The 12,420-nt window shown below is 35.9% G+C and overlaps 3 protein-coding genes and 1 long non-coding RNA gene across 4 annotated transcripts; 3 read left to right on the forward strand and 1 right to left on the reverse strand.

Moving 5' to 3' along the window:
* Window positions 1–911: 911 nt before the first annotated feature.
* LOC149709218 (steroid 17-alpha-hydroxylase/17,20 lyase-like) lies at window positions 912–4,804 on the forward strand. The gene is made up of 9 exons (XM_089863934.1): window positions 912–971; window positions 1,099–1,294; window positions 1,425–1,604; window positions 1,692–1,785; window positions 2,900–3,049; window positions 3,117–3,325; window positions 3,468–3,593; window positions 3,671–3,775; window positions 4,207–4,804. Exons 1-9 carry the CDS (start codon window positions 912–914, stop codon window positions 4,689–4,691), a joined length of 1,605 nt encoding a protein of 534 aa, XP_089720060.1. The 3' UTR covers window positions 4,692–4,804.
* An 832-nt stretch (window positions 4,805–5,636) lies between these two features.
* Window positions 5,637–8,972, forward strand: LOC149709219 (steroid 17-alpha-hydroxylase/17,20 lyase-like). Its single transcript, XM_089863935.1, has 8 exons — window positions 5,637–5,679; window positions 6,575–6,754; window positions 6,994–7,087; window positions 7,153–7,302; window positions 7,367–7,575; window positions 7,648–7,773; window positions 7,835–7,939; window positions 8,422–8,972. The coding sequence occupies exons 1-8, from the start codon at window positions 5,637–5,639 to the stop codon at window positions 8,904–8,906; spliced, it is 1,392 nt and encodes a 463-aa protein (XP_089720061.1). The 3' UTR covers window positions 8,907–8,972.
* A 401-nt stretch (window positions 8,973–9,373) lies between these two features.
* On the forward strand, window positions 9,374–12,400 carry LOC149709220 (cytochrome P450 2G1-like). Its single transcript, XM_089864604.1, has 5 exons — window positions 9,374–9,747; window positions 9,806–9,957; window positions 10,080–10,259; window positions 10,400–10,493; window positions 12,182–12,400. Exons 1-5 carry the CDS (start codon window positions 9,722–9,724, stop codon window positions 12,333–12,335), a joined length of 606 nt encoding a protein of 201 aa, XP_089720730.1. The 5' UTR covers window positions 9,374–9,721; the 3' UTR covers window positions 12,336–12,400.
* LOC149709221 (uncharacterized) lies at window positions 9,751–11,087 on the reverse strand. Its single transcript, XR_016381327.1, has 2 exons — window positions 10,560–11,087; window positions 9,751–10,344 (listed from the first exon to the last, which is right to left on the reverse strand). It is a non-coding gene; the product is annotated as an uncharacterized LOC149709221 (long non-coding RNA).
* Window positions 12,401–12,420: the final 20 nt, after the last annotated feature.

Here is a 12,420-nt window from a genome sequence, read left to right on the forward strand (position 1 = left end):
ATTTATTGTTTTGTGATTTGTATTCACTAATTCCTAAATACAAAGGAATTAACCGATACAATAACTTGGAGTTATATGGACTTTTTTATCTTAATCTGAACTTTAAAAGAATTGGGATATTTAAAGTTAAATGTAATCATTTTGCGAGTTAAAAGCAGGGTTCCAAAGTGTTATTTGCAATATGGTAAAAATGGTATACTACTTAATTGTTTATAATTAGCAAAATGGTTAAAAATTTTAAATAACGTTATGGTATGAAATTGCCGAAACGAACAAGACTGCCTAAGCGATGATAAAAAATAACTTTTGAAGAAAAATGTTGTTCTTATTTTATTTGATTTACGAGAGACAAATTTTACTTCAATTAATTTTTGAAATGGTTTTTACTGCAATTGATTTGTAATTGTATTATTAACCTTACGTCAAATGGTCTAGTAGTTTCTACTTTGTTATTTTGAAGGAAGTTGAAAACTAACTGGTCAATCAAAGTCAAAATAGAAAACGGTTACTAGGCCTACAACTACACTACAGCTTACTAAAAAATATAAGCTCCAACTCTTATAGCAAATATTTTCCAAAAAAAAAAAAATGAGAAACTAAGAATGGCCTTGTCGGATGAGAATATACCTAACCAATGTAATTGTTGCTTGCTATAAGGTTTGGTAAGTGCGGTCGTCAGTCTCTAACGCAAGTTCAAGGTGTTTATATATCGTGATTCCGAACCATTTATCAAGTAGCTATCATTTTAACTAGAAATAACCCTTTGGTATAAGTTTTAACCATTTTCATTTCTACCCTTGACTAACCAGGATGAATTCTCACAATGAGCAACCGTTGGAAACCAATTTTGCTATAAAATCGTGGCTGATTTCGTTTGCAATTGGATTATTCACATTTTACATAGTGAGGCTATGGATAAGAGTGAAGGAATTGCCACCGGGTCCAATGCCATTACCGTTCCTTGGGAATTTGTTGAGTAAGTTTAATATAATTTTTATTAGTTTTTAATTGTATACCGAGAGGTTGTCGACTTTAAGGCTAAGGCCGGGTTCAGTGGATCCCCTACGAGTTGACATTCCTCCTGAACTCCGGGTTTAGCTTGGCAAAGGCTTGTTGGAGGGATTTGTAAGTGCACTTATAGATCCCGCCCACAAATGCCTCCTGCCTTCGCCAAGCCAAAGCTGGAGTTCCTACGGAAAGTCACCTTATAGGGGATCCACTGGGCCCGCGATTGCCTTAGGGTTTAGCAAGAGGATTTTAACTGACAAATCTGAAGTGTTCATTCAAGATGTCAGTTAAAAAACGCTTGTTAAGCCTTGCCATCGGCATCGCGAATTAAAAGGCGATTCCTCTCGGCATAACAGTAGAGAGTGTAATACATTTCACGCTTCAGTTTTAATTTAACTTGGTTAATTATTTTAAAGAATTTTACCGAGCTAATTCCCTAAAAGAAGTCTTATTCGAATGCAAGAAAAAATACGGAGGCATTTTCACAGTGTGGATGAGCGATGAACCCATAGTTTTTGTGGCTGATTGGGAATTAGCCAGGGAAGGATTGATAGTGAAACGAAATGATGTCATATCCAGACCAAATCTCAGATCATGTAATTTTATTTTCATCCTTTAACAAAATTTTCACTAAAAATATTCTGATGAATTATTCTATTGATATTTTTCAAATCATTACAAAGTGAATCACATGAGAGATCATTTCATGGGTATTATTATGGAACCTAATAACAAAAACTGGGAAGTGAGCCGAAAAGTTGCAGCTGGAGCCATAAGGTACAGTTACATTATAATGGCTAGTAGAATGGCCCGTTTTCGTCTGCTTTATGTAGGGTTAAGCCGTACGTCCGGTGGTAAACTGATCCAAGGCTTCAACGTGACAAGTTCACTAATGTCTGTTGGTTTCAAGCCATGTGTTAAGAAAAAAAATGTGGTCAAACACAAGACACTAATTTACCCCCTACTTTTCAAATTGAATGTATGCAAATTTCAATATCGAAATTTTGCATGCGTTATTGATTGTTATATCACGTTAATTGTCAGCTACTTAGCATGAAATTAATTTAGCAATTAAGTTAAAATTAAGAGTACAGAGATATACTAACATTGTTAAAAGTCTTAAAATTTGCTAAAATGATCTAGTTTCGTGATTTAAAGAACTCGACAATGACCGAAACTGAAAATCCGTGTTCAGGACCCCTTAATTAGAAACCATACCAATATTTTGGTTAATCTTTCTTAGTGAAAAGCATTTAATTAAAATTCTACAAGCAAACTAGGCATATTCGATAAAGATGTTAATTTGACCCTTCATGAACTTAACCCAAACCTCCCTTAAAACTGTTTTCAAAACCTAACCCTAATCTGTTCAATAAAGCCGTGTTTTTTCCTTCGTTAAATTGAGGGTGCCTTACCTTTGACCAGAAGTGAGATGAGACCAGAAGTACTGAGCTAACCAAATTCTTCACTCGGCTAAAGTGAATATTCTTGATAACACACCAACGGTTGGCCCTCTGGTGGCGGTTTCAGAATTTCCCCTCGAAAACGTGAGACGCTCGCGGTGGTAACGGCCGAACTAGATTCAAGCTCCCGCTTCCGTGTTCCGCCGCTTTATGTTGAGGGGAAGGGGGTAGGAAATGTTTTTGGAACTCGACCAATTTTTTTCTCTCTAGATTTAGCGCGTGGGAAGCAGCATAAAATCCTCAAATTTGTTCACTAATGCCAGGATCTACTATCAATGCTAGAGCCCTTCACTTCTGGTCTCATCTCACTTCTGCTTTGACCAAGACAACGCATTGTCTGCTTCTATGTTCAATTTAACTCAAAAGCTTATCACAATTGCGCTTTTGATAAATGATATTTACCGAAATTTCAAAAATTCCAAATTTAGAAAATTCGCAGATTCCGAGAAATTAGCTACCATTGTAAGAGATACCACTGCATCATTCATTACAAAAATGCTTCAATTCGGGAAACCCATCAATCCTGCCGTTCATATTCAAGAACTAATTATCGACATTACTACCGAGACTGCATTTGGGTAAGTGATTAAAGTAAAATTTTTGATTCAAAATTAAAAACACCGTTAATAAACAATAAACGAACAGATCTGGTAACGTGAATGCTGAAGAAGCGAAGCGTTTAACTTCTCTTTACGACACAATACAAAAGTACGGAGCAAATTGTCCAGGAGATGTCTCTGCTTTGTTGCTTTTGTTATATTACAAACGGGATCAAATGATGAAGAACATGTCTATCAAATTTGGAGAATTTTTAAGTCAGAAATTCAACAACAATAAAGAAACCTTTGAAAGAGGTAAAAATCGTGAAGTCGCTCGAATTGAAACACAAAATACCTCACAAGTTCATCATCATTAATCTCTATGGCTTAAGGACTAACACTGCTTATTGAAAAATATTGGTGACGTAGATGCAATTGAACTCGTAACTATTTCTAGGAGAAATTCGTAACTTTTCTGACGCCATCTTGACAGCGGGTTTGGAAGCCGATGAAGAGAATAAAGACAGCAAAGAATATCTCAATGATGACAATATGATGAAAATTATTGGAGCTCTTTATTTGGGTTAGTGATTATCAAAGGATAAACATATCTATAATTTTTGATGAAACTAATTATGAAATTTTAATCTTTCTACGAAGCTGGTACGGAGACTTCGGCCACATCACTGCGATGGCTTCTACTATTATTAGCCTATTACCCTGAAACACAAAAGAAATTAATGAAAGAAATAGACGAGCAGATCGGTTAGTGTGGACAATTCTATTAAGACTACGCTACTTGATGGCTTTTGACTAAGAACCAGAGACTAAAATAGTGCTCGTAAAAGTACTGGCGCTATAGTTAATTCCATGCAGCGATTATTTGGCAGTTGTCAGCAGTGCCAATAAGAATATTATGGTGGGGTGTTCGCGGACCTGTTTAATGAAACATTTGAATAAGTTCCAATGCACTAATTTTTGGCAACTGAAACACTTTGAGGATATAGGCCTTGTCATTTTCTTTTGAACACAATTCACACTTAACGTTTATAAATTTAGCAGGTAGATATCCCCGACTATGAAGCACCCTTACCTTAATGTTAAGCCATATCGATGCTCAATGACTAGTGTTGCTTTGAGGGAAGAGTTAAACGGATGTCGTTTAATGTTAAGTTTTTGATTTATTTGATTAAAAGGAAAAAGAATGCCGTTGCCATCAGACCGTAAAAACTGCAACTACACTTTGGCGTTTATTACTGAAAGTCAAAGATACAAACCAACCGGTCCCCTTGGAGTGCCTCATAGAACTAACGTTGATACCGAACTGGGAGGAATCAAAATTAAAAAGGGAACCATTGTCATATTTCACGCGGAAGCAATCCATATGGACCCTGAAATCTGGGAAGAACCCAAAAAATTCATGCCGGAACGATTCTTGGATTCTGAAGGAAAATACTGCGGTGAAAAGATGAAAGGATTCTTGGGATTCGGCGAAGGAAAACGAATTTGTGTCGGCGAAAAACTTGCCAGAAATGACCTATTTTTACTTTTGGCAAATTTAGTTCAACGCGTCGTAATCAAACCAGGTGAAGTTTGGACTGAGTCCATCCTGGAGGCAGAAGCACCAGTTCACCTTAACATCCCGAAACCATACACAATTTCCTTTGAATCAAGAAATTAAGTTTTTAATAAATTTAAATACAATAAATTGCTTTCTGCTTTATTGAACCAACCTATCGAGTATTTAGTCGTTTGCAGAAGAATGAAGAAATAAGTTTCTTCAATTTATTAGCTTAAACGATAATTACAATCAGTGTGCCTCCACAACCTAGTGTAGTTTGTAATAGTGAAGCAATTTTCAAATTGAATCGTGGCTGGAGAAAAGCTATATCTTTTCGGCTTGAAATCTAGCTTTACTTGTCGCTAGTCAATTAGGGAATAACATATGGCTTTGGTTTGGCACCAAAATGTGTGAAAGACTTCAACATCGTTGACGATTTCGCAGTGCAATACAACGTACTCAGGGTCTTCCATCTTATGCCCACAGAAATGCAGCTAGAATCCTGAGTGGTGGGTTTGAAATTTCGCCCATGCGCAGAGAGTAAAAACTACGAATTCCCCTCTCACAGTCTCACTCACAAGGTTGGTGTGGGTGTTATAATTAATTTTTTTTCAGCTGAAATGTCGCCCAAACGAAATGCCTTGTGGTAACGTAAGAGATGGGAATCCATAATACGTCACTATTTAATAGTATTTATATATGTTCTATGATACCTGGCTCTTTCTACACCTGTTATTAGCTCTGCCAATGTAAAACCACATACTTTAAGATTTGGAGGTAGGGGAAGGAGAGCTTAGACACTGACAACTAAAGAATATTATCCTCAAGTATGGCCATGGGAAAAAGATAAATTCAAACAGATAAAATTACCTCTTTAGTGTCTCTAGAGTTCTTTGTATCTCGGGTTTTCTGTGACCTCGAAAAAATGCATATGGTTAAAGAGCATTTTACAGCGGTGTTTATTCAGCTTATAAAGCAAAAAAATATCTTATCAAACTTGCATAACAAGATGGGTAAAATCAACCCGCTATAGTGTACTTCTTTCACCTGTAGAAGCCATTTAAAATGAGAAGCAAAGGACGTTCCTCTCAACCCCTTCAGAAAAGAGGTTACAAATTATTATAGAAAATAATACTGTGGCGATGCCAACGTTAATTTTTAGTCCTACTACTACTTTTATATTAAGCTTATTCACGCATGTTCCCTGTGCTTCGGTCGTGAAAGTAATCATATATAGATTACCTTCACGAAGGGAAATTAGATCAGAAGGTAAAGGAAAACTACTAAAACTACTACTACACCACGGCTCGGTAAAAACTAAGAGCCTCGTCTTACGCCTTAAATTATGACTAAAAACTTAATAATGACCTAGTTCAATGACTAAATAATAATTTTAATCAGTTATAGTTTTATATTGTAATTTTTACTTGACATAACGTTTGATAAGTGAAGGCGTCTGTCTATCACTCGAGTTCAAGGTGTTTATATAAAGAGATTGCGAATCATTTATTAAGTAACTATGCTTTGATAACACATAACACTTGTTTTGGAATATTTTAACCATTTCCATTTCTATCTTTGGCCAACCAGGATGGATTCTAACAGCGCGCAGCCGTTGGAAAGCAATTTTGCTATAAAATCGTGGCTGATTTCTATAGCAATTGGATTATTTACATTTTACATAGTGAGACTATGGATTAGAGTGAAGGAATTGCCACCGGGTCCTATGCCACTACCGTTTTTCGGAAATATATTGAGTATGTTTAACGTAAATACACTAGTTCGACTTTGAATACCGAGAGCTTGTCGTCCATAAGGTTTAGCAACGCATTAAAACTGATAAATCTTAAATGTTCTTTTGCACTGTATGCGATGTTTGATCCCAATTTTTTAGTTAAAAGACTCTAGATAAGTTGATAAGCCTTGCCAACGCCATCGGGAATAAGGCGAAAGAGTGTGATGATCTATTTTTAAATTGCCTTGCTTATTTTTTTACTTTGAAGCATTTTATCGATCCAATTCGATTAAAGAAGTCTTATTCGATTGCAAGGAAAAATATGGAGGCATTTTCACAGTGTGGATGTGCGACGAACCTAACGTAGTTGTTGCTGATTGGGAGTTAGCCAGGGAAGGACTCATCACAAAACGGAATGATATTATTTCCAGACCGAGCCTTAGATCGAGTACGTTATGTGACAAATTAACGATAAATTTTTCTAAACATTTACACTAGCAAACTTATTCAGTTAATTTCATAAATGAATTGAGTTGCTTAGCCTAACGATCATTTTGACGCGATCGCTAATTGGTCACATGTTTCAACGGCACCTCGATGTTTTAAACCTTGAAAATTCATGTAGACTAGAAGAATATTGTTCATGATTTCACGCTGACATTTGATTTCTTTTGTTTTATCGTAAAGTGAATCATATGAAAGATCATTTCATGGCTATTGTAGTAGAACCTAATAATAAGAACTGGGAAGTAAGCCGTAAAGTTGCAGGCGGAGCCGTTAGGTACAGACATTATGAAAAAGCTTTAAGCTAACTGTTGATGAATAATTTTAATAATTAAATTATAGAAAATTCTCCGATTCCGAGAAGTTAGCTGTCATCGTAAGGGAGAACACCGAGTCCTTTATTACTAAAATGCTTAAATTCGGGAAACCAGTCAATCCAGCCGTTCATATTCAAGAATTAATTATTGACATTATTACCGAAACCGCATTTGGGTAAGTTATTAACGCAAAAATGATCGAGACATGGGAGAAATGATATAACTCATCAAATAAACAGGTCTGGTAACGTCAATGCTGAGGAAACGAAGCGTCTAACTTCACTTTACGATACGTTACAAAAATACGGAGCAAATTGTCCAGGAGATGTCTCCACATTGTTGCTTTTGTTATATTATAATCGGGATCGAATGATGAAGAACATGTCCATTGAATTTGCTAAATTTTTACGACAGAAATTCAACAACAATAAGGAAACCTTTCAAAGAGGTAAATATGTATAGCTTTAAATCTGACTGTTCTGTAACGAAATGGATAACTTTTGCTTAAAACTATTTCTAGGAGAAATCCGTAACTTTTCTGATGCCGTATTGATATCGGGTTTGGAAGCTGATGAAGAGAATAAAGATAGCAAAGAATATCTCGATGATGACAATATGATGAAAATTGTTGGAGCTCTATATTTGGGTTAGTGAAAAGTCTAGAATCTTTAATATTAGTTTTTTATCTTAATTTAATTTTTTTATAGCTGGTACGGAGACTTCGGCCACTTCACTGCGATGGCTTCTACTATTATTAGCCTATTACCCTGAAACGCAAAAGAAATTAAGGGAAGAAATTGACGAGCAGATCGGTTAGTGTGAACAAATCAGTATTATCAAGACTATGATACTTGTGGGCTTTTAACTAAGAAATAGACACTGTAATAGTCCTCGTAATAGTAGAAGCTTGGAGGGGGAGAGTTCTAAAGTGGCAAAGCATATAGGGCTGACACAAGACTCCCTGTCCCGTGAATTTACCCATAGTACCCTGGGTTTTAGTTGGGTATGAGCCTTAGGTTCTACCTGGTTATAGCAACAACTAATACTTACACGTAGCTAGGGTAATAAAATATTTCTAAGGATAAGTGGTTGCACTCAATGATATCCAGCCTCGAAAACCACTCTACGATCTTAACTGAGTATACCACTCTAGAATTTAACTTCCCTTCTTCAAGGTATAAGTGCTATTTGTAATTTCCATGCAGCTTTTTTTTTGGCAGTAGTCCGCTTTGTTCATAGGATTTTCATTACCAAAGTCAAGTTTTTAGAAAGTTATTTTTATTTCGGTATAAAGGACAGAGAATGCCGATGACATCAGACCGTAAAAACTGCAATTACGCTTGGGCGTTTTTCTCTGAAAGTCAAAGATTTAGAACGGCAGTTCCTCTTGGAGTTCCACACAGGACTAACGTTGACACCGAACTCGGAGGAATGAAAATTAAAAAGGGAACCAACGTCATATTTCACGCGGAAGCAATCCATATGGACCCTGAAATTTGGGAAGAACCGAACAAATTCATGCCTGAACGTTTCTTGGACTCGAACGGAAAATATTGCGGTGATAAAATGAAAGGATTCTTGGCTTTCGGAGAAGGAAAACGAATTTGCGTTGGTGAAAAACTGGCCCGAAATGATTTGTTCCTTCTATTGGCCAATTTAGTTCAACGCGTCGAAATCAAACCTGGTGGGGTTTGGACTGAAGCCAACCTGGGGACAGAACCACCTATTCAAGTTAACGTCCCAAAATCATACACAATTTCTTTTATATCGAGAAATTAGCCTTTGGAAATAATGTAACCGATTAAATTTAGTAATTCTAGTTGTTTTACTACAAAATAAATCTAAATGTAGTGGTTATTTATCACATTGACTAAAGGAAAATTCCTCAAATTTTCATCAAAGTCAAGTAAACAAGTAAAACCTATGGAGCCAATATAGGGCCTACTGCCTTTTATCATATCGTGTTACGGGTGTTAATAAAGTCCCATTTTTGTTCAGATAATTTTAGTTTTCATCTGCTTGTTTTGTGGCAATGCAAACACATTTTGTTTCTTCTTATTTTTGTACTCCCCAAAATAATTCATTCACTGGTAAACAAATTGGTTTTGGAGGTTGAAGTTAACCAAACTAAAAATAGATACTCCAAATTAAATCCTGATAACTTGAAAGTTTTCAAATCTTATCATGTTGATAACAAGAAGGAATAATTCAACTAATAATGAAACCGCATTTTTCTGTCAAATGAAGACATTTTACTTCGACTTAAAACGTTTTGATTTTTAATTTACTTGATTTACTGTCCGGTTAGAGTTTCAATGGCTCAGCAAATTACTAGTTCGCCACGTCATGAAATCAAAATTGCGAAAATCACACATTGATTTATAACTACACTACCGCTTTCTTTAAACTAAGAGCTTCACCATACACCATGAATTGGGGGGAAATTAAAGAAAAAATGGGCTCTTTTCATCGAGTGTATAAATATTTATACTGTCGTTGCTACTTGACAATATGTTTGGTGAGAGCAGAAGTCAGTCTATAACTCAATTTCAAAATGTTTGTATAGCCTAAAAAGCTTGCAAACCAAAAAAACTATGCTTTTGTTAACAAATAGTGCTTGGTATGAGTTTCAATCATTTTTATTTGTACCATTGACTAAAAAGGATGGATTTTAACAGCGAGCAGCCATTAGAAAGCAATTTTGCAATTAAATCGTGGCTGATTTCATTAGCAATTGGATTATTTACATTTTACATCGTGAGATTATGGATCAGAGTGAAGGAATTGCCACCGAGTCCTATGCCATTACCGTTTCTTGGGAACTTGTTAAGTATGTTTGCTGTATTTTTAACTGGCAAATAAAAATAGCTCTTAGCGGAAAATTGCTAAGCCTTGTACGAAAGCCACGTGGATAATGCTATTGTGATGATTGAGATTTTTTTAATTTTGAAGAATTTTATCGAGCAAGTTCGGCGAAGGAAGTCTTTTTGGATTGCAAGAGGAAATACGGAGGAATTTACACTTTGTGGATGTGTGATGAGCCCATTGTGGTTGTCGCTGATTGGGAATTAGCCAAGGAGGGACTCATCACGAAACGAAATGATATTATTTCCAGACCAAGTCTTAGATCGTGTAAGTTCCTTTTCATACTCGAGAATTATTCTTCAACTTTACCGAGTTGGGTGCTTAGTTTTGTGTAAGATTTAAGTTTAGAACTCTGAAAAAAACACAGCAAAATCTAAAATTAATTGTCTATCTCTTTCATTATCAAGTGAATCACATGAGAAAGCATTTCATGGGCATTGTGATGGACCCTAATACTAAAAACTGGGAGGTGAGCCGTAAAGTTGCAGCAGGAGCTGTAAGGTACAGTTATCATATAATTTTTTCAAAGCAAAAGCCATTGCCGTTTATACAATATAAATTACTAACCTTGAACGTAAATGAGTAAGTTCGAATAAATAGTGAAAAATAGACGGCAATGGTTTAAAGCCTTTTGCTGATTTTATAGCTTGTTTCGTGATTCAAATATTTCACCAATGGGGTAAACACTGATAAAAGGGAACTTTTCTATGGAGTACCTCCGTCGTTTAGGCTTATCACTAACTTAGATAAAGAACATGTTTTCTCTTCCGGGAACATTTCTATTCGGGGAAAAAGTCGATATTCTTGTTCAGCACTCGCAAATTTGTCAGAATCAATAAACATCTTCAATTAGATATTATGTCAGGGTCTGCGGATTTTGTTAATTTCGGATGGGTAATTGTTTACCTCCCTCACATTATCAGCTCTGCTTTAAAGAAAATTCCGGGTTGGTCATGATACAAACATTTCCCATATTATCTGTCGGCCCTGGCTTTTTTTTTAAATAAAATTATTTCTTGAAAGGTTATTCTAATCGAAAATACCTCAGCTAGGTTGGAAATAATTGGGCTGACCCAAATAGGAATCTAACCTAACTTTGCCTAAATCTAACCTAGCCGTACCCTTGCCTGAATGTAACCTTTCTTCACCCATCTTTACTAAGCCATGTAGTCTCTTTGATAATTCTCCAAGGGTTAATGACTAATTTGAAGATACTAAACACGAATATTGACTTCATTATTCGTTAAAAAATGTGTTCAGTAAACATACCTCAGAGGAAAAAACAGTCCACTATTATTTAAGTATCAAAGCTCTTTGAAACTGCACGTTGATACGTCAAGATAAGCAAGCCATCTGTGATTAAACAAGGCGACCCAAGGGCTCGTAATAGTAGCCACATCGTACGAGTGAATAGCCCCTCTATACCCTACCCTAATGAGTGGATAACCCCTCTATACCTTACCCTAATGAGTGAATAGCGCTATCTTTTACAATGCTTAAATAATATACCGTGCATAAAATCAGAGTGAATAGCCCCTCGATGCCCTACCATAAACGGTGATAGAATTATTACCCGTATAAATTTACTTATGCCGTAATTGTAATATTCCGGCGAATCGAAGAACAGATATTTTTAGTGATTATCCCCTCGATGAGTTTACAACATAGACTTATGCCGATGCACACTTATCCCTTCTTATAAATTTCTAACATGAACTTATGGTCAGAAGAGTTTGAAAGAGAAAGAATTCGGTAAAACACCCAATAATTGTAATATCCCGGTGCCTTAAGACCATTCTAAAAAGAACGTCAGTAAATTCTTGCTTTTGCTTTCAAAATTTCCCTCGATTTCTTTGAATGTTAAAGTAGGGGAGCGTGAAACTCTTATTGTCGACGGGTAAGAGGAATTTTTAAGGGAGGGTATATAGCTTAACCTAACTATCATAATTTCCTTCCTTTTAAAATACACGAACGAAAAATATCACCTCACCACAATTCTCTCCCATTCACTCTCCCTTCAATGACGATCGAAAAATTTTATACTGTCTAAGGCAGTTCTCTTTCACGCCACCACCACCACCACCAACAGGCCAGGTCAAACTATGACCCACATCGTAGATGTTCATCATACGATGTGGCTAAAAAGTCATCTGGCAATTGATGCAAAATTTCAAAAATTCATATTTCAGAAAATTCGCGTATTCCGAGAGATTAGCTACCATTGTAAATGAAACTACTGGATCATTCATTACAAAAATGCTTCAATACGAAAAACCAGTCAACCCAGCCGTTCCTATTCAAGAATTAATTATCAACATTATTACCGAAACAGCATTTGGGTAAGTTATAAAAGTTTTCAGACTAAACATTTGTATTCAAAAACTAATCAGTAATCAACACTAATGCTGAGGAAACGAAACATTTAACT

The sequence above is a fragment of the Phalangium opilio genome, unplaced genomic scaffold (assembly GCF_054372755.1).
Source record: "Phalangium opilio isolate 3A_F unplaced genomic scaffold, DU_Popi_V2 ptg000013l_1, whole genome shotgun sequence".
In the NCBI taxonomy this organism is placed as follows: Eukaryota; Metazoa; Arthropoda; class Arachnida; order Opiliones; family Phalangiidae; genus Phalangium; species Phalangium opilio.

What these genes read in the sequence shown, in the direction of transcription:
- LOC149709218 (XM_089863934.1), top strand. Translation starts at nt 912, where the DNA reads ATGGATAAGAGTGAAGGAATTGCCACCGGGTCCAATGCCATTACCGTT. An exon ending in AGTGTTCATTCAAGATGTCA is followed by an intron (nt 1,295 to 1,424) that starts GTTAAAAAACGC and finishes ATTATTTTAAAG; the next exon opens with AATTTTACCGAGCTAATTCC. An exon ending in TAAAGAAACCTTTGAAAGAG is followed by an intron (nt 3,326 to 3,467) that starts GTAAAAATCGTG and finishes AACTATTTCTAG; the next exon opens with GAGAAATTCGTAACTTTTCT.
- LOC149709219 (XM_089863935.1), top strand. Translation starts at nt 5,637, where the DNA reads ATGAGAAGCAAAGGACGTTCCTCTCAACCCCTTCAGAAAAGAG. An exon ending in TCAACCCCTTCAGAAAAGAG is followed by an intron (nt 5,680 to 6,574) that starts GTTACAAATTAT and finishes TTTACTTTGAAG; the next exon opens with CATTTTATCGATCCAATTCG. An exon ending in AGAAATTGACGAGCAGATCG is followed by an intron (nt 7,940 to 8,421) that starts GTTAGTGTGAAC and finishes TTCGGTATAAAG; the next exon opens with GACAGAGAATGCCGATGACA.
- LOC149709220 (XM_089864604.1), top strand. Translation starts at nt 9,722, where the DNA reads ATGCTTTTGTTAACAAATAGTGCTTG. An exon ending in GTTTCTTGGGAACTTGTTAA is followed by an intron (nt 9,958 to 10,079) that starts GTATGTTTGCTG and finishes TTAATTTTGAAG; the next exon opens with AATTTTATCGAGCAAGTTCG. An exon ending in GTTGCAGCAGGAGCTGTAAG is followed by an intron (nt 10,494 to 12,181) that starts GTACAGTTATCA and finishes TTCATATTTCAG; the next exon opens with AAAATTCGCGTATTCCGAGA.